We start from the raw sequence: 24,914 nt of genomic DNA, 5'->3' as shown, positions 1-24,914 counted from the left end.
TTTATGTAGATGGAATCAGCCTGTAGGTTTCATTTTGTGTCTTGCTTCTTTTGTTCAACCTTATGTTCTTAAGCTATGTTGTTATGTGCAGCTGCATTCGTTTATTTATTCTGATGTATAGAATTTCATTTTATACAGGTATACCACTTTTTTTTTTTTTTTATCCACACTAGTGTGGATTTCTAGTTTGAGGGCATTTTGAATACTGTTGTGAACATTCTAATCATAAGTTTCTTTAAGGTAAATATCTGACATTGAAATTCCTGGGTCATAGACTATATGGATCATTAATACTAAAAGACAACACCAACTTTTTAAAAAATTGTAAAAATTTAGATTTCCAACAGTTGTATACGACTGCTTCCATAACCCTAAATATCAATTTATCAGATTTTATAATTTTTGTCCATCTAAGAAGAGGTGTAGCTATCATTCTTGGTGACTTTAATTTGCAATTTCCTGACTCTAAATGAGACTGAACCCCCGTTTTACATGCTATTGGTCTTGCCTAATCTTTGGATTAACCCTCATTCAAGTCTATTGCTAATTTTTCTTTTGGGTGTCTTTTTCTTAATGGATCATAAAATGTCTATAAATTTTGAATACAGACCCTTTTATTGATTATGATGTTGCAAATATCTCCTCCCTTACTTGCCTTTACACATTGTTAAAGTGATTTATAATGAAGAAAAAGATTTAGTTTTAATATGACCAAGTGTATTCTTTTTTTTTTCTTTCTGCTTAGTGCTTCTTATAGCTTATCTCCCAAATCATGACAATCTCAAATGCTCACATTTGGATCTTTGATCTGGAATTTGTTTTGTGTATGATGTAAAGGAGTGAATCAATTTTTTATATGAATATAAAATTTGTAAAATAATAAAAATAAAAAATCCAATTCCTTCAGCACTATTTTTTTTTTTGAAAAATCTATCTCTTCTCCATTGCTTTGCAATGTCACTTTTGTGAAAATTTGAATCCATATGCATGTGGGTCTCCCTTTAGGCTTGTTACACTCTTCTATTGGTTTGTTTGTCAGTATCACACGGTCTTAATTACTATTGCTTTATAATAAATAACAACATATGATGGAACAAGTCTTTTACCTTATTATTTTCTTCAGGCATATCTTATTTATAGTTTGTCACTAAATATCCGTAAAATGTTAGAATTATCTTGCCAAAACAGATATTGGGATTTTGAGTGGAATAATATTGATTCCTTATACCAGTTAGGGCAAAATGATAACTTTAATGACTCTTCATATCCTTGAACATATTACGTCTCACACTTTGTGTTTACTTTTTCCAGTAATATTTTATTATTCTCTTAGAGGGATTTCAAAACTTTTGTTAGGCTATATTGGATATTTCATAGATTTTGATGGTGCTATATTAAGTTTTTAGTTGTTTTTTGTTTAGCCTATTCTTGGCTAGAATGTGGTATTAAAATTTATTGTTCTATTTTGATTTCATAGCCAACAACTTTGCATAATTCTCTTGTTTAATAATTTAAACTATATACTAATAATTTATCTATAATAAGTTATAAAAACTTGTTTAATAATTTGCCTCTTCCAATTATTCATCTGTAGATTCTTCTGGGCTTTCCATGAATACAATCTTAATTAAAATTATGATAATTTAGTATGCATTATTTTCTAATTCCTATATTTTTGTATCATTTTCTTCCTAGTTTAATGCTAAAATTACAAATATGAAGCTAAATAGAAGTGGTAATGTGGACATCATTGTCCTATTCCTGGTCCCAAAGGGAGAATTTTTAATATTTCACCATATAATATGATGTTTACAGTATTTCATTTGTAGATGTGCTTTGGCAGATCAATAAAATTTTCCTTTATTCTTAGTTTTGTGCTTTCTTTTAATATGAATGGATCTTGGATATTATCAAGCATTTTTTCTGCCTCTATTGAGTTTTTGAGATATGTGTCTTCTCCTTTAATCTGTAAATAAGATGAATTATACCAATTTATTTGCTATAGTTAAGTCAGTTTTCATTCTTGAGCTATTAATCTTGGTTGAAATATATGGTGTTCACCAGCCTGGAAGCTTCTGAGCCCTGTATTATTGGGATTTTAATAGAGTCTTCCTTATATAGGCATGATCAATTATTTTTTTTTAAATATATATTTTATTTATTTATGATAGTCACAGAGAGAGAGAGAGAGGCAGAGACACAGGCAGAGGGAGAAGCAGGCTCCATGCAGGGAGCCCGACGTGGGACTCGATCCCGGATCTCCAGGATCACGCCCTGGGCCAAAGGCAGGCGCCAAACCGCTGCGCCACCCAGGGATCCCGGCATGATCAATTATTAACTCTATTTCCAGCCCCCTCTGGAGGATGGGGAATGGGGCTGAAAATTGGAGGCTTCTAATCATGGCTTGGTCTTTCTGGGGATCATCCCCCATCCAGGAAACTTTCAGGAGCCCATCCAGAAAGGATTCTCCTAGTGCTCTTATCATTTGGAAATTTACAGGAGTTTTAGGAGTCTTGTGTTATTGTTGGTTTACAACCTTAGGAGTTCCCTGGATAAAATCTGAAACCGGTCCTGTATAAGGAGAGACCAAAGAAAGATACAGACCACTCCAGATTGGTAGGTGGCAGGCTTAATAAGCAAGGAAATATAATATAATATAAATATAATATAGGCAGCTTGTCTTGGGCAGTCCCAAGATGAGTAGATGTCTGCAACTGCCCATCAGAATTTTTAAAGTTTATGTAGAGGACTTAATGTGGTTCAATCATGTGTACTGTCCAAATGGCCTCAAGAACACCTTAATTTCTCAAGGCTATATCCTTGAAACAGCTTTTGGCGTGAGGATGGTGGACGGAGAATACATTCGTGGGAAAGCAGAGGCAATGAAGAGCCTCCAATTGCCTGGGTCCAGCTCAATTTACTTAGTCAATTGCAAGGATTTCAGGAGCTCTGTGGCAGGAACTGGGGGCAGAGACCAATACATATTTTCTATTATCTCACAATGATTTTGTCCTTTTTTTTTGTAATATCCTTGTTGGGTTTTATTGTTAATATTATGCTAGTCTCACACATTTTCCATTTTTTAATAGTTTACATATAATTAAAATTATTCCTTCCTTGAATGCTTGGGAGGATTTCTTAATGAAACCAAGTAGGTTTAGAGTTAATTTTTGAGAAGTATTATTTGAGAAGTATTTGAGCATGAATTTACATTTTTAAAAGGATATAAAGTATGTAGGTTATCTACTTCCTTTGTCAGTTTTCATAAATAATATTTGTTAGTTCCTAAGTGTTGTAACATCCTCTCTCACTTTTTTATTTTAGACTGCAGCATCTCTTATGATGTCACTTTTTTTTTTCTGATGATAATTATATATATGTGCTTTTTTTTTTTTTTTTTTCTTTTCTCCTCCCTTCCACCTTGGTAGATCTCATCAGAGGTTTGGCAGTCTTACCAGCCTTTTAAATAATTATTGGCTGTGTTGATGCTTTTTATTAAATGTTTTCTTATTTTTGTTTATTTTCAGTTTTTTAATATTATCATTTCCCTCCTTTTAATTTTCACAATCATACTTTGATATTTTCTTTCTAACTTCATGAGATGGGTTCTTAGCTTCCTAAATTTAATCTTTCTTCTTTAGAATGTACATAAATGTAGTTAAAACATCCCCTCTACTTAACTATTTTATGTTACGAATCTTAACATGCAGTATTAAGTTTAAAATAATTCTAATATGAATTATGATATCCATTCTGATAAATATGATGTTCCTGCTATTAAGAAATAGTTCTTAATTTACAAACACACAGTGATGTTTTTAAAATGGATTTGTAGCCTAATTACATGGTGTTCAGATAATATATCACATGTAAATCCAATCTTTAAAATTTGTTGAGACTTAAATGATGAACCAACAACATAAGGTCAGTTTTTGTAAATATTTTGTATATGCTTGAAAGGAATTGTGTTTTAATGTTTTAGAGTACAATGCTTCTATATAATTCTTTTAGATCAATTTGTTTCTATCCCAAGCCTTTTATATTTGCTGCATCTGCTTTGAAGTCTCTTTCACTGTACATTTGCATGGCTAACTACTTCATTCCACTCAGATCTATGCTTACAGATCATCTCCTTAGAGCGATCTTTCCTCACTATCCTGTGTTGTTTTTTTTTAAAGCACTTATATCTACCTGGCATTATATGTTTATTTGCTTATTATCAATCTCCCTAACTGTAATATAAACACCTTGAGGCAAGGACTTCTCCCTCTTATTTACTGTGATGTCTCCAACGCTTGCAAAGTATCACATACCAAATGCTCAGTAAGTATGTTTTGAATGATTAAGCAAATGAATTAAAGATAATGCCCACAAAAGAACTCAGTATGTGTATCTTTCTCTGTGTCTCTCTGTCTACATATCTATATATCTATATATCTATATATCTATCTATATATGCTTTACCTCACTGTTTTCCTTCAATATATTTGGCAGTTCCCACATAGGCAACAGGTAGGTTTAAAGCACAGGAAATAGAGAATAAGATCCCGGTCATAGAACATATCTAAAGCATGTACTCAATAAATATTTGCTGTATGAATGAAATAAAATTTATAATAAAGAAGAATGAAATGAGAGGAAAAGAAAGGAAGAGAGAGTAAGTTGTAAATTAAACAAAGGAACACACTGACAGACAATACATTACTCTTGATGTTCTTTTGTTTTGTTTTGTTTTGTTTGGTGGAAGCACCTGGCTTCTTTTGCCCTTTTGCCTGCTACCTCTCAAGAGAAAAGGAATTATTAATATGATTAGTCATTTAAGGAAAAAAAACTGAATGCTGCAAAGCTCAGTCCTTTCCTTCCTTCTTGCATTTTGGCATTGGTCTCCTTGCAGACAGTGTACATCCTACCCTGCTTCTTCATGAATTAAATTTCACAAGAGAAGCTCTACATGTGTAGGAGATTTGCTGTTGTCCAATGCCACATGGGCAAGTCTATTTAATTCTGGGAATTAATTTTATGAGCCACTACTACTATACACCCAGGTTAGATTCTCCAAACAATTCTATCTGAAATAATCTAACATTTTACAATCTTTTGTCTCTTTTCTATTGCTCATTTGCCTCTAAAGTCAGGCAGAAAACAGTCTTTTAATAAGTATTTAGACTGTCTAGAGTGTATTTTTGCTGTTATGTATTATCACTAGTAAGGTATAGTTTTCAAGCAAGACTTTCACAATGACTGAAACTATGGATGTCTATAAAAACAAAGCCAGGCTGAGAAAGCTGAGGGAGGAAAAGAAAACAGGTTCCTGTTTCAGAAATTCCGCCAATTTTGGGTACCTATCTGGCTCAGTAGGTTAAGCATCTGACTCTTGATTTTGGCTCAGGTCATGATCTCAGGGTCCTAAGATCAAACCCCACATTAGACTCTGATGCTCAGTGTGGAATCTGCTTGAGATTCTCTCCCTCCCCTTCCCTCTTCTCCTTCTGCTTGCTTGCTCTCTCTCTCTCAAATAAATAAATCTTAAAAAACATGCAGCCAATTTGCTATGTAAGCTTTTCCCCATTCCATTATTCAACTATGTCAAACATCTTCAAGCTGTCTATGCAGGCAAAATGAAATGTAGAGATGTAGCAATTACTCATCTAGCAAGTTTAGACATAAAGGGAAAAAGACAACACACTAAGATTGTAACAGGGATTTATTGGAGCAAATTATTCTTTGAGTTCTAAGTTATCCTTAGAAATAGTCTCTATTTCTAAGTATTGTATCTTTTTTTTTTCTTCTTTCCTACATGATGCATCCTTCATAGAGACTTCTGACCATGGATTGGAAAAGACTCTAGTGAACTCAGAGCCGTTCAAGACATGCTCGTCTATGGTAGTTTGGATGAACACAGCTAAAAATGAAAGGCCTTGAAAGTCAAATGAGGAAGGATAGCATCAAGTGGTGGTCCAGGGCAATGCCACACTAATAAGGAAGTTTGATAGGAGGGCTACTCAGCTTTGGGCTTTTTGAGTCAGAAATTTTAGCAACAACACCAGGGACAATCAAAAGTGTAAAGGTAGCTAAATAACAAATTTGGGGGAGAGAGAGAGAGAATCTAAGTCTTAGCCACCCTGCAATCTCTTAAGTACTGTAGAGAATGTTCAAGAAGGTGTTCATGCCCAGTGTGTCAGCATACTGTCAATCCTGCAATAGCAGGTGCCTGCTCTCACTCAGGCACTATACTTTTCTTTTCACATATATGCACAGATGAAATGTTGCATGAGCTGCCATTTTGTTTAATATAGCAAAATATAAATCCGTTCTGGCATGAATAGTGATGCCTTTTGGGAGCCTGCTTCAGACATTGTGGGGGAAGAAGTTAATGATACAAGCTATCAAACTGTAGCATTGAAAGTAAGACCTAACTTCCTTAGGTCATAAATTGCAATAAACATACCATTTTCTTATCTCTTTCTAACTTCTATCAGTGCCAGAGATTACAGGCTGCCATCCAAGGGAAAGACGACCCTGTTTCTTTCCAGAGCATATGTATCCGTATTGTGTGTCACCAACCCCATCTTTGATGAATAAATGCCAAATGTTTACTATTTGTGGGCAGGCAATATCCGTGGTTCCTGGAGAAAACTGGGAAGATAGGCACCTGGAACAAACTGGCCCATTGGCTCTTTGGGAAACCAAACATTTGCTGATTTGTTCTCACACTCCTCTCCAGTCCTTCCCCTGTTGCATTACACTTCCCAAACCTCCTTCATCGGTAGGCTGGATGAAAGGGAGGCATCGGAAGACTACAAGGTAGGAGGAGGTGAGAAGCCAGATTTCTCTCTTGTCTCCGCCTTGAGCAACGTCCTCTGTAACTCTAACTCTTTGTAGTTCCTGTTCCAACACAGCAGTCCCCATCTGTGCCAGTTGGCTCTGGTTCTGTTTCCTACACTCTACTAACATTATGTCCTCTTGTTATCCTTCCAAAAGCTTCCAGATGCTGCTCATCTCCGACTTGCCTTCCTCTGTTTAGCCTCAGAGCTCTTCCAACACATGTGTAATGAATCCCCTGTATTAAATTCCCTCTGCTTGAGATATCTAAAGTGGTTCCTGTTTTGTTTTTCTGTCTCTGGACCCTGACTGAAACATTCAGCCATCAGAGAAAGAAACGACAAAGTGAGGTTGGGTAACATGGTGGAAAAATAATCTAGGTGAACAGAAGAAACAAAATTTGAAGTTTATTTTCTAGTGTACGAGGAGGAAAAGCATGACAAGCCCAGTTAGTTAAAATTTAACTCCTCTAGTGGATTTATCCCAAATCTACCCCTTAGGAACTCTGCAACCTTAAAGGCAAATTATTTAATCCCACTCTGCTTCAGTTTCCTCATTAGAAAATGGTGTTAAAGATAGTAGTGCTGCCATAGGTTTATTGTGAAAATTAAGGAAATTACCAGGAATGCAAGTTCATAGCAAGGTATTCATAAATGCTAGTTAGAATAAGCCCTTTTACCTTTTTAGTGTCTTGGTGACACTTAGGAGTTCCTTGGTTATTTTTGGTTTAAGCTACAAATATATGTTAAAATTATCTCAAGTAAAAATAGTATCTTCTTAAGTATCTATTAGTATCTTCTTAATACATGAATAGAAAATTAAAGAATAAATAAACAAATGTATGCCTGAAAGTGACACATTAAAGAGAGAGTAAGTACAGACATTCCCTGTCTTCAGAGACAATCTTAGGAGTGCAATGGACTCTTTTCCTCAGAATGAAGACTGGAGAGGAGATGATCTGCACCCTGGTTACTCACACTTTCCTTGATTATTTAACTTTTCACTCCACTTTTCTCTTGCTCTTTCATTTAGTCAAAAACACACTTTTTTTTTTCTTTTTCTTAAGAGGGAGAGTCGGGGAGAGGGCAAAGGGAGTGAGAGAATCTTAAGCAGGCTCTATGCCCAGTGCAGAGCCTGACGTGGGGCTCTGTCTCACAACCTTGAGATCGTGACCTAAGCCAAAACTGAGAGTCTGATGCTCAGCCAAATTTGCCACTGGGGCAGCCCCCCTCCACTTTTTTTTTAATAGGAGAGAAGGGTGAGGTGAAAACACACTTGCTAACGTCACAGACAATACTCTACTAGAGCTTTTACAGCCTCAGAACCTCAAAGTAGCAAGGACATAAGGACAGAAGCCAAGGTAAGAACAATGTGTTGTAGAGGACTATAACCAGAGAGGTTCTCGATCTTTTTTTTCTGGGATCACCTGTTCTCTGCTTCCATAATGTTGCTTTTTCTCCACGTATGCTTGACTTATTCTGTATTTTTCTTGGCTCCTTTATTTCAAAAAAACCAGAAACAAAATTCTAGAGTACTTAACACTTCCATGCCAGGTGCTAATGGTCCAGGAAGTTGTCCAAGGACAACTTAGGACAACACCAGGACCTTACCTGAAAAGTCAACACTGAAGTATTTTCCCCACTTTTAACTTCAAATTGGATTATCAAATCATTTTCCTTGCTCTGCTCGTTGTCTGTTTCGTATGTTCACTTACAAACCCTCCAAAACTTGGCTCTGATACTCCCTTCAAATGTCCTTCTTAGCATTTTCCCCTATATTCCATTTCACGATTATGTCCCAGCAGAATGGAACCACATATGGATGCCACCAAATCGCTCTCCCATGTATTGTCTTATGTTTTTCTCATTTTCTGGAACATTTTTCTATTACAGTATTCCTTTGGATATTTTCATCTCAACTCAGTCCTTTTGAAAACTTCTCTGACAATGTATTACCCCCAAAAGGATGAGTCAGGTGTTCCTCCTTTCTACTCCCTCAGCATCTTATGGTGGCCTCAATCACAGCCCTCAGCACACTGTTTTTAAAGTCATAGTCTGTAACCCCTTATAAATTTTAAGCTTCTTCAGAAATAAGGGCCAGTATTCTTTCATTCTCTTCCTTCTCTGATGGACACACAGTTGGCACATAACAAATACTTTTGGCTAAAAAGTAGGTGAAGATATTCATTAGAAAAAATGTTAGGGGATCCCTGGGTGGCTCAGAGGTTTGGCACCTGTCTTTGGCCGAGGGCGTGATCCTGGAGTCCTGGGATCGAGTCCCACATTGGGCTCCTGGCATGGAGCCTGCTTCTCCCTCTGCCTGTGTCTCTGCCTCTGTGTGTGTGTGTGTGTGTGTGTGTGTGTGTGTGTGTGTTTCCTTCATGAATAAATAAATAAAATCTTTAAAAATTTTAGCTCTGGAGTTTCAATCTATAATTTTTCCCCTGTAATGAAAATAATTTAAGTACTTACTTTTGTTGTCTCTTCCTTAAATTATCTAAATAATTGTATCAGGAGACGATAATTGCAGCATCTCATGCCTGCTTTTTCAATAATACTTGAATTACTTACTTCCCCTAAAGATAGTATGACACCTACACCTTATCTGATTCTATCCCTGGGAAGGAGTAGTCATTTGCTGACTCTGCCTTATGACAATAAGTTTTAAAATCTGGGAAAGGAAATGACTTGCCTCTTTCAGCAGGTGGGGCTCATTGGCACCTTTTAGCAAGGCTTCATTCAGAACTCCTGGGTTTTTTTTTGCTTTTGTTTTATTGAAAGAGTGTACGCAAACAAGCAGGGAGAGGGGCAGAGGAATAGAGAAAGAGAAAAAGAGAAAGAAAGAGAAAGAAGAGAAAGAGAAAGAGAAAGAGAAGAAAGAGAAAGAAGAAAGAAAGAGAAAGAGAAAGAAGAGAAAGAGAAAGAAAGAGAAAGAGAAAGAAAGAAAAAGAGAATCTTAAGCATGCTCTAGCTCATCAGGGCTCAATCTCATGACCCTGAGGTCATGACCTGAGAGGAAATCAAGAGTCAGAGGCTAACCTACTGAGCCACCCAGGCACCCCCTGGGTTTGGTTTTGAACAATCTCCATGGAATATAGTCGTGAGCACTCCGTGAACACTGGATGATCCGGCTTGCCTGGACAAATGCTGCAGAGACCACCCCACAGCCCTCACGAACATGAACATATACGTGGCAGAAACTGGGAGATTGGTTGAAGCCACCCAAACAGGGAAAATTTGAATCAACTCCAAGTCTTCCCTGTAGTTTAAAAGCTCTTTTTGTCCTCTGTTATTTGAAAAGTGCCACCAAGCATATCATTTCTTTAGAAATTCCTTCCATTGCTTAACCGTGCAGAGGCATAGGGTACTCCGCACGTACTTTTCAAGTAAAATGTTTCTCTCCTTGTGGATTTTCCCGGGGAAACAATACCCAGCCTTTTCAGCTGCATGTTTATCAGATCAAATGACTTCACATTACCTGAATGCTCTTCACCATTAGCTTTTGGTCCTTCGGCCAGTAGGTAATCATTTCCAATCATTACCTACTTGCTTGTAATCGCCTATCTACAACACACCCCTTTATCATCGTTCCCCTTCTCCATTCAGCCTGACAGCAGACTTCAAGTGCAGAGCAGCTGTAAGATTTACCTCGGCTTGTTAGCAGTTTGTCATCCTTTTAGGATTTTTTTTCTCCCTCAAAGCACCTTCAGATGTTTAAGTTACTCATTCGTATCCGTGGAGGGGAAAAAAAGCAAACTGGATCAGTGGTGTATTTTCTCAATGTCTCATCAATATGGCTAAGATGTTTTCAACTCTCAAGCATCTCAATTACGGGCCAGCAATTTATGCAGTTGCCTAAGACAATGACGTATGGGAGGGCAGGGCCTCAGATGGCATCAATAGGAGAAAAAGCATCCAAGGAGAGTCTCCAAATAGTATGTATTGTGCATTGAAATACTTGAAAGTTGATGGACTTCATAAAACCCCTCAAGGTGTGTGGTATTAATCTCCTTTTTTGATAAACAAGGATGCTGTTTTTTAGACCCGTAACTTGTTCACACTTGACGGGACCAAGGAGTGGAAAACCTGGGATTCAAACCCAGGTCTCTCTGGCTCTAGGACATGTGCTTTCTCCACCTTACCTTGTGTCTTCCAGGGACAGTTCGTTTTCATTCTTCTGTTTGCCATTTTGTTCCCCACTCTCTGTTGCACAGGTGGCTTCATTCAAATGACTCACTACGGCATCAAAATCATGTGACCTCATCCCCATGCTCCAAACCATGCAACACACCTGGTCAAGTGTCAGCAAACAGTCAAGGCTCGACTGGTCTTTCTTTCTGCATTTTCTGTTGTTGATTCCCCGACCTCCTGCACACCTGCTGACTGCATTCCCCACCCTCCTGCACACCTACTGACTCCTGCTCCCCTGCCCCCGATTATACCACCAGATCTTCAGGAATGCTGTATTTGTCTAGTTGCAACTGTGCTGTGACACTATCCAGCTTCTTAGAGCTCCTTGAAGAATAACTTGGCTACTCTTCGTGTTAAACATTAGCAAAATGAATTCCCAGCTTTAGGAACTATTTTATCCAGCAATGTTTCCTTCAACAGTGTAATGCTATGTATCATACCCTTTTGTCTGAAAGTGACCTCTTTTTTTCCTCTGAATGCCTGTATGTTGCTGTTTTCATTCCTGTTTTCCCAAATAACACTGTGCAAGATAGGAGTTAAAAAAAATAACATTCTATACTTAGCATAAGTTTAAGTTCATAAATGATTGAAAGGAAAAGTGAAAAACAGAGGCAGTTGTTTTTTGTTTGTTTTAACAATGAAGAGCGTTCTTTGAATCAAAACATATGCATGTGCTCAGGGGGACATTCTCAAGACACCGGAATTCCCATTGTTTTTAGGTTTGGGGCTCTGAAGCTTGATCCAAATACCCTGATTTATTAGCATTTAAGCCGCTTCATGCTGTTTCCTACTTAACGCTATTGTGCATTGCATGGGCAGTTCTTAAAGGCCAGTTGAGCCTTTCTCTTGGTCTGAGTTCCTCAGTTTTACTCTTCAATTTTGAATTTTCACAATATATCATTTTTTTCACACTCCAACAGTGGGCAATTTTACTAGTTTTGCCCGTTGTAGAGTGAGAGTGATTTCTCATCTTTTTTTTCTTAGATTGCTATGTAAAGTGACTAGAAAGATAAATCTCCCCACTGAAAGGCAGTGTGATTGAACCATCTAGATCCAGACTAGAAGGGCAGATGATGAACAGGCGTCTGCCACGGACTGGACAGCTGGATGCATTTCACAGCTCACAATGCAACCCTACTCATGAGAACAAATGAAGAGTCACAGGTCTGCAGGAAAGCAGCAGCAGGATGGTTGCAGACAGCTGAATGTAATTACCCACCTCACTCAGAAAGTGGAAGTGAAAATTAACAGCTGATGAATCATGGAGCTGGGGGGCTCTTCCAGCATATACTATTTCACTCAATGCAGCATAACAAGGGCCTGCTGAGATTTACAGTCAAACGGTGGTCCTATTAGAACCAGAGTGGATCTCAGGTCCTGTGCAACCCAGTCCAAATCACTCGGCCTGACATGAAAGACCCTTCTAATACTTACCCTCAATGCCCACTCTCTTCCAGCCTACTTCATTTTCTTGTCCCTGTTCTGGGAAAAAGCCTTCCTGTTCCTAATCCTTCAAGACCATTTCAAGTCTTCCTCTCTAAGTATTTCCCAGCTACTCCATATAGCATTAGCTTCAGAAGCCCAGAACCTCCACTCACAGCTGTGTGTTATAAGACATGTTCATGTAAAACGTGGATCACTATCCCCAGCTTTTGGGAGTAGTTTAAGTATGAGATAAGACAACGTTGTTTAACGCTTAGTATCATCCTTGTCAGATTGTAAATTAATCCATTAATTGCACATTAATTCTGTATTACTCCTCTTCTCTCAGCTCCAAAAATAGAGCCTGATAGGTTGTCCATTAAACATTTGATGAGTAATTAAAATGGATTTGTTAGTGTACTTCCTGAGCACAAAATGTCCACATTTTTTTTCAAAATGCCCAGACTGGATTCGTTCAAACGACCTTTGAATGAAATGGAGGGAAGAATGTGTGATACACTGTAGTAAGTTAACAAACACCACCTGCACAATCAAGAGCTGTTATCTTGCTGGGCAAAGGGAGATATCTGTAACAAATCCTCAGGCTTAAAGACCATTACTCTAAAGCTTTATCTGGAACACTGTCAAGTGAGAGAGAGAAACCTGAAATTGACTTTCACAGAATTCATGAAGCTTTTATGGTCTGCTTGAAATTCCAGATAAATATCTGATGGACTATTTTTTGTTGTATGGTTAGAAGACTCTCCATCTCCAACCAAAGTTCTTTTTAAAAAGAGAAATGAGCATGCCGCTGAACTTTGTATTTCTGAATTTTTGCAATGTTGGTTATGGGACTGTGAATGGACACCATATACTATCCAAGCACTGTTGACCAGAGTCAAGTATCAATGAAGTCATTCACTTCATTTTCATAATTGTGTCCTTGATTCTATCATTTTTTTTGCCCTGAAACCTTAATTTTCTCTAGAAAATAATTTCTGGAATGTGTAAGTTCCAGCCTATTGGTCTTTTGTACACTATAGATGAAAGGGCTTCTTGTGTAAATAGGAGTGAGACTTAGACAGACATGGATTTACTCTGTTGCATAAGAAAGGGGGAAACACAGTCTTCAATAAATATAAGGGCTAAATCAAGATTTTTTTTTGGATTTTTTTGAACAAAGTGGAATAACTGAATGGTGGTTCCCAAAAAGTTATGTCTACATCCTAAGCCCCAGAACATGTGAATGTTATCTTCTTTGGGAAAAGGGTTTTGCAAATGTAATTAAGGATCTTTTTAAAATTTTTCATTTATTTATTCATGACAGACACACAGAGAGAGAGGCAGAGACACAGGCAGAGGGAGAAGCAGGCTCCCTGCAGAGAGCCCAATGTGGGACTCGATCCCTGTACCCCAGGATCACTCCCCTAGCCGAAGGCAGACATGCTTAACCACTGAGCCACCCAGGTGTCTCTAATTAAGGGTCTTGAGATAAGATCTCCTGTCTTATTGTCAATTGGATCCTAAATCCATTGACAAAAAATCTCTATTAGAGACACATGGAATAGAGATAGAGAAGAGGAGGCAGCAATGTGACCATGGTAGCAGAGGATGGAGCATTGCAGCCACTTGTGGTCTTTTCCAAAAGACTAAATGGAAAAGACAGAGGAGGCTCCTCTAGAGTCTCTGCTGCCACTTTCAGACTTCTGGCCTTCAAAACTGTGAGAAAATAAATTCTCGTTTCTTAAGACACTAGGTTTGTGATAATTTGTTACAGCAGCCGCAGGAGACTAATACCCAAGGCTAGTTTTAATTCTGATACTCTCGCAATATGCAGTCCCTTTTCACTCACTTCAGTTACAAAGACTTTTAAGTCTGCTATATTTATATTTACTGTGTGCATATTTCTGATCTGCTGAATATCAGAGAGATATGACAAACATTTCTTTCTCAGATACATTGTCCAAATGCCCTGCCATTGCTAATGAGAAGGCATTCTGGGTTTCCCTTTATCTCTGCAGAGACACTCCAAGATGCTGCCAGCAGTTCATATGCTCTCTGTTGTCTCTGCCTACCTGGGCTTCTCTGCTTTGCTCTGTTTTGTCTGGTTGTGAATCAGTGAAGTTGGAACAGAAAGAACAGGGTCCAGGTGTCTTGTTCTTCCACCAAGCTTCCACAACACTTAATCATCATCAGTACACTTGTGTGAATGAATCCATATTTGTTGCCTGGGAAATGAACAGTTTTGATAAAAAAAAATAATACATTTTGATTTTAAACCTTTCAAATGAGTACTCTATACAAACACATCATTTGTTTCAGAAATGGAAATATTGAAGATTACTGATGATGCCTTCTGAAAGGTAGGATGCTCAAGTTCCACAGATTTAGAAAGTGTTCTAGTTCCAGTAGAATTGAACTAATGAATAGAAATGTCAATACACGTACTTTGCAGAAGCAGCTACAGAACATACTGAGGAATTCCAGGGTTTAGATACCAATAGATTCCACATGATTTAAGTGAATGATAAATGGGAGGTTGAGGTGAGGGTAAAGAGAAAAGCAACTGTTTCACTGGCCTATAAATTTTCAAGCAGTAGTTAACTCAAGGGTTTCCTGTGGCTCTAAACCAGAGGTCTGTGACAAATTGATTCCATGAGCCACATCAATCCCCCTACATGTTTTGCTTGGCCTGAATTCATCAGGCTTTTAAACTTGGATTCAGAGTTTAAGATTCAGGGCACCTGGGTGGCTCAGTCGGTTGGGAATCTGCCTTCGGCTCATGATCCCAGGGTCCTGGGATTGAGTCCCGAGTCAGGCTCCCCACTGAGCTCTCCCTCTCCCTCTGCCCTTCCCCTCCTATTTGTGCTTGCTCTCTCTCTTCTGCATGCTCTCTCAAAAAAATAAAATCTTAAAAAAAAAGAATTCAAGACTCATAACATCACATATTAAAATCCAAATTTATGGCTTCTCTTGAAAAATTGAAAAGCTTGGAAATACTGAGTCCATATCATCAACTGGCAACAATTGGCTCACAATCTACTGAGACCTATGAGATGCACAATTTATGTTACTGCAGTTTTTGTGACTCCCTCCAACTGACCCTGGGTACTTTACATTGTACCTAGTAATAGTTGGTGTTTAAAACTCTGTTTAAAATCTGTCACTCTAATTTCTAGTTTAGTGATTCATTCCTTTAATGTCATTTTCAAATTTTACATGTGAAATTATCTAAAAAAAAAAAAAATTCTTCTCTGGTCTACAATAGAAGTGTGAAAGCTCTGTTCACAAATATGATCGAAGGCAATCCTTCACCATTCGTAAACATCCCAGAATGTAGTACCCCAGATTTTTGTTCTATTTTCTTTAAAATGTCACTTCTCAAGTTGTGTAGTGTTTGATGCTTTTGATCAAAAGAATAGATTTTTATTTTGCATTTAAAACACGCATTCCCACTTCCCACCCTTAAATTCATTTGGTTCTTTATTAATTAAAACAGTAGCACTAGAATACTACAGAAGTGTGGAAATCTTATGAGACTGGCATAGCAACACCAATAACCAGATAAATTTGTATTTCTATATGTTTAAATATATCTATTTGGGTTCTCAGTTCCTAAGATATTAATTTGCCTTTTCAATAATATTTTTAAAAAAATTTAATAACATAATATTGAAAAATTGCTGCAAATTACAGACACATTATTTTTCTGGTAAATCATTTCTTCCCCAAAGCTTGGCATTACGTGGTGGAGGCTATCTTGGAGAGTTGACTACTACATTCTAGTGTTGTGGTTATAGTGGTAGTGTTGGTTGTTATGTTCTCAGATTATCAAACAGAGTCTCTTCTTCCTCAGTGTTCCATTACCCCTGTTTGAAGCTACAACACAATGACATTACAGTTATGAACCACAGAACTGATTATGATTCCAATATGCAAGAACCAAGAAATCAAGAGAATAGAGCAGAGGCATCAAACTGACTTAAAGATCTAATTATTTATTTATAAGTGTTCCTTGAATTTATTTCTGAACACGTCATGCATGCCCTAGATTGCATTATCACAGTCTAGATCGTAAACTTCTAAGGGAAAAGATAATGTTGTCATGTCTTTAACTAGGTATACAACAGGAGTTTCATGTTTCTTGAATGGTAATTAAATATAGGTGGATAGCTGAAAAAAACTTGTATAAATATGTGAGTGGATAAGAAGGTGAATAACAAATAATTCTTTGATAATTTCCCATGGATCTCAAAATGAAAATGTGACTCTAGCCTTCATGTGAATGTGGCCTGTAACATCCGGCTACAGCCTACCTGCCCAACCTCGTATCATTTTCTTCTTCACTTCCTGGCCTCTGGTTCTACTCACAACCTTCAACACACCAAGCCTCTTTCCACCTTGCAGTCCTTTGCACTTATTTCTGGAGTTATTCCCCCAACACTTTGCATGTATGGCTCCTTCATATTCTCCAGATCTCAGCTGGCCTATCACTCCCTTAGAGAGTTCTTCCTAGATCACCTCACTAAAGTGGGCTTCTGCAGTTCCTCTCCTTTCTTCTTCCTGGTTCTGATGTAGTCTGTGGTCACGTTGCTCACTTATAGATTTTCTGGTTTATTGTCAGTCTTTTCTACATGAGTCCACAAATCCTATGAAGATAGAGACCAATTTTATCTATTAACTTTTGTATTTGCAGACTGCCACAGTCACTGAATTAATGAAAAAATAAATGCGTGAATAATGATATCAGAAACCAGACTACATGCAAGATTGCCTTTCAGTGCCAGATTTCATTCTGAGGGGTGCATGTATGTGTTCTTAACCTCAAGAATATGAATCACTGTATTTTTAAATTTTGCTATAGAGCATGAGATTGGGTGATTGGGTATATGGTTTGTTGCTATTGTGGATTTAGATATGCTGAAGCTTTTAATCTGAGTATTTCTCAGTTCCTAGTATCAGAATTTCATAAAGCACTACCATAATCAGGAGGGAAATGGAACACAGAGACAATGACAGATACTGAAGCTCATCCAGGATTGTGTCTCAATGTCATCCATTTAGAAAGAGTAAGAAAAGCTCACTTGAAATTTTTTTTTTTTTAAGCTCACTTGAAATTGATGTATGGGAAAACATTTGGAATCATTAGCTGGATGATGGGAAATGTGGGAAAACCAGTGTGTACTGGGTGGTTGTTCTAGGTCTGTCACTAATTAGGAACTCTGGGCAAGTCACTGCTTCCTCTCTGAGTGTTGGTTTCATTTGTGGAAGTAAATATGAGAGATTAGGTCAATGACTTTCAAGCTGTGTTCTGTTGAAGTTGTGAGCTATGGTGTAGCACATGTGAAGGGGTTCTCAATGTCTGCTCCAATCAGAGAAACTGCTTTTACAAAATTGTTATATTGGAGCACTGAATATATTTTGATTTTTCCGAAAAGTCTTACTGCTTAAGAACATTTGGATGCCATTAGGGTGGACTGTTTCCACTATAAGTGATAACTCTTTGATATCTAAAAGATTATTAATTCAATTTTTAAAATTGAAGACACACTCTAGGCAAGACACTCTTTTGTGTGCTAGAAGATGAAAATTGTGCATAGCCTCATCTATAATCTATTGTAAACACATACAATGTCTACTAAAAGTCCACGACAGTGACATAAGCACAGAACTATAAAGCTCAGAAGAGGGGAAGTTCTGGGGATATGTATGTATGTATATGTATATATGTGTATGTATATACAAGTATATATATATACATACAACATATGAATATATATTAACATATATGCATTATAGGTTACACATAATAATTATATATTGATCTTCTACTTACATATAAAACATTACATATAGTACATATGCACATATATATTTCATATGCAACCTAGAAGGAAAGAATGAGGTAAAGTTTGTGTTTAACAGATGTGTCTAGTTCATACATAGAACTCTCATCTCCACTCATATTCTACTTTTCTGAATCACAATGTTCTTATACTACAGGTAGTTGGAAGGTAAGTACATAATTGCTTATGAATTCCTCATTGTTTCCTAGCAGACTGTGTGTAGCTTCCTTACACCTGTGGTGGTACAGGCAATGGTTATGGTCTTTAAGGACTGCTTTGTTTCATTCAATGGACATCCATTTTACACTGCAAATCATGGCATGAGACTTAAGTAAATTCCATCAAAAGATTAGCACATTTAAAAAAAAGTATAACAAGTTTTTCAATTTCTAGATCAGGAAGTTATTTCTGACCGTTATTTCAGTTGAATCTCCTAATGGATTTGAAGATTCTCAACACCTCCTAAAGGCTCACATAATGGTGATCTTTAAAGACAACGTTGTTCATCTTTATTTCCCCAGTAGAGCTTAGCAGAGTATCTTATGTATAAAGCACTCCATTTTTAAATAAGAAAATGTTATCAATTACCATATAAAATAGAAGAAAATGCCTTTTCTATTGGAGCTGGCAGTAGTGTAAATTGTGCTGCTAAATATCAATAACATTTTATCGTCAAGTTAGCACAGATTATATTTACCTATCAGATCTAAAATGAAAAGAAGAAGATACTGATTTTTATGATTGTAGTTGTAAAAAACCAGGATTTCAGGATGAGCCATCACTGCTAATGGCCTTGCAATATAGAATGAACATATACAAATTCAAAGAAAATGATTAAAGTTTGAAAATTCAGTTGGAAAAAATGGAAACATTCTAAAATACACACCAGTGTTCAGTTGTCTTCTATATAAGAAATTGGTGAACTTTTTCTGTAGAGGGCAAGATGGTAATATTTTTGGTTTTGTGAGCCACATGGTTTCTGCTGGAACTACTCAGTTCTACCACTTTGTCTCTTTGGTATTAGAGGACATATTAATCAATGTGTTCCAGTAAAATAGACAATGGGCCAGATTTGTCCCAGGGATCAGAGTTTGCCAACACTGACCAACATGGCTACGAATGATTCTTGTAAATGTCTCTTTCTTTCCGATGAAAATTTAAAGATATTTTTAATGCTGGGTCATAAAGATTTTTTTCAAAAGAATAATTTTCAAATTCTCCATCCCAAGATCACATTTAAGGAGTTGAAATAAAGTAGAGATATATTCTAATTTACCACACTTAGCAGTAGCTGTCAAATCTAGTATTTAAACTACTATTGACATATTCAGCACATGAAGTTAATTTCATGTGGTAAAGTTTGTCTTCACAACAATATCTGATAATATTGAATATAATCTCTGGCAAATACCAATGAGTAACGGCAATCTGAGCTTATAATTTTTAATTAATTTGGGGGATTTAAAATATTATTTTTAGCACAACTGACTTGACATCTTTTTCAGTGCTGGGAAAGTGAACAAAATTTCATGAACCATACTCGATTCAGAATAATGAATTCAAGAGCCTTAGGTAGGGGATCCCTGGGTGGCACAGCGGTTTGGCGCCTGCCTTTGGCCCAGGGCCCGATCCTGGGGGCCCGGGATTGGGTCCCGCGTCGGGCTCCCGGTGCATGGAGCCTGCTCTCCCTCTGCCTGTGTCTCTGCCTCTCTCTCTCTCTCTCTCTGTGTGACTATCATAAATAAATAAAAATAATTAAAAAAAAGAGCCTTAGGTATTACAAACTACTAAGATGTGACTTACCTGAAACTACAACCTAAGTTTGAATTCTCAGCTCAGATAAAATGTTATTTACACATTTTGTTTTGTATCACTCAATAACTGCTAACTTTTGAAAATATGGTAGTGTCTCAAATGAAAACTTTCACTATTCTAAAGTCATTAATGAGCATAGAAATAACTTTTCCTAGGAGGGCATCCTCTAACCATCTGAGCGGTTGTGTGGTCTAGAGGAAAATGCACTGGGGAGGCATCAGGAGACCTGGTTACCAGTCCCAACACTCCATAAAATCAACTAGATCTGAACAAATTGGTTGCCTAGAACACATTAATTTACTCTTCTGTAATGTAGGAAGAATACCATTCACCTGTGCTAGGAGGTTAACTTGTGTTAGTCGGTATGCAAGTCCCTTGGAAGTTATCAATTACCATATAAAACAAATGCAAAGATTCTTTCTCTTTCAATGCCTGGAAAGGTGGTAAGCACTGCTGCTTCTAAATTGTGACTTACACATTTCTTCTCCCTTCCCTTATATTCCCCAAATGAATGAGAACATACACTGTTTGTCCTTCTCCGATTGACTTACTTCACTCAGCATAAGCTTTTGTGTGCAAAAGGGAGGAGAAAGCTATTCTAAAAATAATTATATAATAATCTTCGTGGTCTTTCCTCTCTTCAATATATCATAATTTCTTTTACCTTAAGCTGAATGAGTGAGGTTCTAAGTGTGTTCAACAGTTTGAAATGCAAGTATGATGCAGCAAGACTCAACATACATATATTCATCAAAACATTTCACAAGGATCTGAATACTAAGTATACAGTGGATGGGACAAAATCACAACAGGCAACTTTATTTGTAGAATTTGATCCAAAACTCAAGAAAAAAAATAAATTAAAAGAGCGGATTCGCTATCATGTTAGTACACAAAATAAAACAAAAAATACATCAACGTTTACCATGAGATCATTTAAATGTATTCGCAAATGATTTGATAAGGGAAACATGATTTACAACACGAGAAACTTCTTTTAACAACCATAGACTTAAATGCAGTGCACTGTAGGTCACCTAGACTAGGTTAGCAAGAATGAACAAAGTGATAGGTCCAAGAGGTAACCCCCACACACCTTCCTCAGACGGGACTTTGGTAATTGTGGTAAAAAACAAAAACAAAAACAAAAGAAACACCAACTCCTGTTCTTCACCATGCTGGATGGTCATTTCGTCCATTTTTCTCCCGCAACGATGAGTCTATTTTAAGTACTTCAGTTATTATGAAGACACTCCAAATCCACAGAACAGCAGACGCTTCCATTCTGTGCATCAAGACATAAGTGTTAGCCAAATGAGACAGGATATAAATCAATCAGCAGTGTGCATCTTCATATTCAATATGACCATACCTATGTTTTGACTCCACGAATGCTACTGAAAAATGAAGAAAAAGGCTAGAGGAGGAGTGGAAAGGAAGGAAGGACATATGAAATCCTTTTGAGTCCCTCCTGCTAGCTCCTGCTGGCAGCGCAATTTTATATATCTGAGCTCAAGCCAGGTTTGGGACTCCTCTATAGTTCCAGGTTGTTTATACAACTGATTCACTGGGATTATTCTAAATAAAATTGTTTCCAAAAATAAATCCCTCAAAGATAATTTGCCATTAACAAAGCGAATCAGAAGTACCACAAGGACCTGAAGGCAATTCCGAAATGGGTCTCAGAAAGGTTTGCATATTAGGAATCCAGTCTGTCATGGGAACTATGAAAGGAACAGTACATATTTAGATATATAAATGGTTGGAGATTCATTAAAAATCAAGGAATGCATTAATGTAAATATACCTTTGTAATCCCCCTAAACGAATCTCAGACCTGACCTCAAAGAAATACTACTAAATAACACAGTCTCCACATCCCCCGGTCATTTTGTTTGCTGGGGCTGAAGGTATGCACAGGACCATGGCTCTTTTGCTATGTAAAGTTTGATATCAGCCTTTTTCTATTGGAGCTGAATCTTAAGATGGTACTTTCCAGAAAACAGAAAAGAATCCAGCTTTATCACAGCCATAAAAACAGCCATTGGTAACCTTGCCCTGATGTCTGAAACTGAATCAGGATTTGATAGGACCAAATAGACTAATATTTTAAATGTATTAATCATGGGCATCTTGCACAGGTGTTTTGGCAGAGATTGGACACTGCCTACCCCCTGCTTCAAGCCGGCTGTAGTCACAGCTCTTCGCAAGCGTTGCAGGCAGGAAGGGGTCAGTTTTTAATTTCAAAGACATGTGAGGATCCCTCATGGGAACTCCTCCAAAAAGACAGAAAAATAATCACAATTAATTAAATCCTGCAGCAAGAACTTCAGGTTTCCGCATTAGGCACTGTGATAATTAAACAAACCAAACAACGTCATAGAACACTTTTTTTTCTAACACTGACAGTTTCATGAAAGAGCTTATAAAATTTTTCAGGATGAAAAGAGATCCCTTTTCTTTCTTTTCTTTTTACTATGCAGGTCAAAATAGCTTAAATTGGCCATAATTGGTCCTGGTGTCAATTGTTAAAATTCTGTAGTTCAAAGGCAAGAGAGGGGACGATTTTGTTCCAGGTTCATTTGGAGTTTGCCTCTAAACCCGGAGCAGCTATGATCCATTCAGGCATATTAACCTCCTGCGAGAAGTAAAATGCCTGCCTGTGTTTTCACCCTGCCCCTCAGAATCTGTGCATGCGGAAACATCAGGAATGGGCCTCCTGCAGGTACTGACAACTGTTCAAGGCCTGATTGTTCTCAGGACCTCCAATTACCTTGCATTTGCAGGTTGTGCAGGGAGATCCAGCCATTGTCCACACTGAGCCGCTAAGCCTTGAAATGCCATAGCTGTCCAGGCAGGTTTTTCTGATGTCGTAGGCGATGTTATCAGCTAGGCAGGGGTCACTCACGCAGCGGGGACAACACTCCCCTTCCAAGATGGCTGTGTACTCACAGCTCAAATTGGGGCAAGTGAGGGGCCAGCAGTCTACCTCTCCTTCCTGTAGAGAGAAAGCCAAAAATGGCTCATCCTTGTTCTTATGCACAATTTTGTGCCCAAAGTCCCGAGGGGGACACGGTAATTCTCATCACTGTCCTTACTGAATGTTTTTACTTCCACCTTTATGGGGAGAATATGCTTCCTCCTTGGAGAGCTACTGCAGCTATCACCTCCTCCCGGGTGTTTTTGCTGACTGTCTACTGCAGCCCTAAAAAGGGGCAAGTCTTGTCTCTACGCGCCAATGGCAGCCCATAATTATTTTTATCTTCATACTTATGATCCTTATCATCATTATCAGTACAATTCCAGATTAAGTTTTGAGGCTTTAGGTTTTGGGCTTGTTTCTTTATCTCCCTGGTGCTTAGCATGGTTTTGGTCAAAAAATGCTAATCGAATGAGCAAATAAGTGAAGAGGTGATAAGGTGCTGGTTAGTGTTTAAAGAGGAATTAATTTCTCTTAAGACCAAAGGGGAACGTGAGGCACTATAATATTTCAACCACATCATAAACGGAGCTCCTAGGATCAGACTTAAAATTGAGATTGGGCGATATCAAGAGAACTATTTTAGAATGATTTTGAGTATGACATGTAGCTAGTGACATCACTAACATGTAGCAAGGTGTCACAGTTCAGATGGAGCCTCTGTGGGTTTCAGAATCTGGCAATTGTGGCACCATTGAGCTGCCTATAACTATTTCTTTTTTTTTTTTTTATAACTTTCTCTATGCAGCCTCTTTTGTTATCATGACAATTCTTTATAATTTACGCAAACTCACATCTAATTACTTGGTCAGCTTCACAAAACAATGGCCTTTGATGACAGACTATGTCTATCATGCTCACCACTTCATCATCCAGAGTCTAGCACATGCAAACTCTTGATAAATAGTCACTAAATATGACCCACATTATACTCAAATAATGATTAAGCTATGTGTTCACCATCTTCAGTTTTCTCAGGAAATATTAATCTTAGGGGTTGGGGATGGGAGTGGAAACACTTATTCTATGAAAATTTCATGTCTGAAATTAATCCCAATTCTTCTAGGTGCCTGATGACTGGCTTCTTGAAAAAGAAATGCAATTTTCCAGACTTATGTGGAAACAAATTTTATAATTGTATTGGCTTTATTTGCCCTTGGGTGGAGCTTGAAAGAAAATGGCTTTGATTTGAATATATCTGGGTTATACTCTTAAGTATCAGGAATGATTCAAAAGAATGTATTCTATTAAGATGATCTGCACATTCACCGGGAGACTTTAGAAAATCCGATAGAAATTTACAGTTCAATTTTTCTAAAGGCTTGTCTTCATACAGTATCCATAGACTAAATTAGGTAATTTCAACAAATGTTAAACTATCAAAAACAGCTAACTGGTTCTATTACAAGTTGACTTGGCTGTGACTTGATTCCAATAGTTACAACTTCCTCACAGATGAACCATCGTATTCACTATGATTATGTTTCCCAATAGTCTTTGCATCCTTTGAAAGCTTTGTTTGTGGTCTAATCTGAAACAAAAAGAACCAGGTCCAGAAATTAAGTTTTTTCCTCTGGACATTCTCAAATCTGATTATGCCATTAGTATTTCTATGTTAAGATCCAGAGTTACCTTCCTTTTTTTCAATATGAAGGTTTGGCACTCAAAACAGATTTTTCTATCTCGGAGATGTTACCAATAGTGACTATTGTGCCCTAAGTACTTCCTATGCACCAAATAGTATATTTGTGCTTCATATATATTCTCTCATCTTCACAGCAGAACTACAAAATAGGTATTCCACTGTGTGCAATGAAGGAAAGAATGATCGGTGCAATT

General features: G+C 37.4%; 1 protein-coding gene across 2 annotated transcripts in view; it reads right to left on the bottom strand.

Moving 5' to 3' along the window:
• Nucleotides 1-16,416: 16,416 nt before the first annotated feature.
• The window catches only part of NELL1 (neural EGFL like 1), an 822,581-nt gene continuing 814,083 nt past the window's right edge, over nucleotides 16,417-24,914 (bottom strand). For both annotated transcript variants that reach the window (XM_038569260.1, XM_038569261.1), the window contains 2 exons: nucleotides 22,869-23,093; nucleotides 16,417-21,380 (listed from right to left, as the gene is read on the bottom strand). In XM_038569260.1, the coding sequence (XP_038425188.1) occupies nucleotides 21,330-21,380; nucleotides 22,869-23,093 (276 nt within the window). In that variant the 3' untranslated portion in view covers nucleotides 16,417-21,329. The remainder of the gene's footprint in view (nucleotides 21,381-22,868; nucleotides 23,094-24,914) is intronic.

This window comes from Canis lupus, chromosome 21 (genome assembly GCF_011100685.1).
Source record: "Canis lupus familiaris isolate Mischka breed German Shepherd chromosome 21, alternate assembly UU_Cfam_GSD_1.0, whole genome shotgun sequence".
Classification (NCBI taxonomy): domain Eukaryota; kingdom Metazoa; phylum Chordata; class Mammalia; order Carnivora; family Canidae; genus Canis; species Canis lupus.
This window is presented reverse-complemented; position numbering and strand designations above follow the sequence as displayed.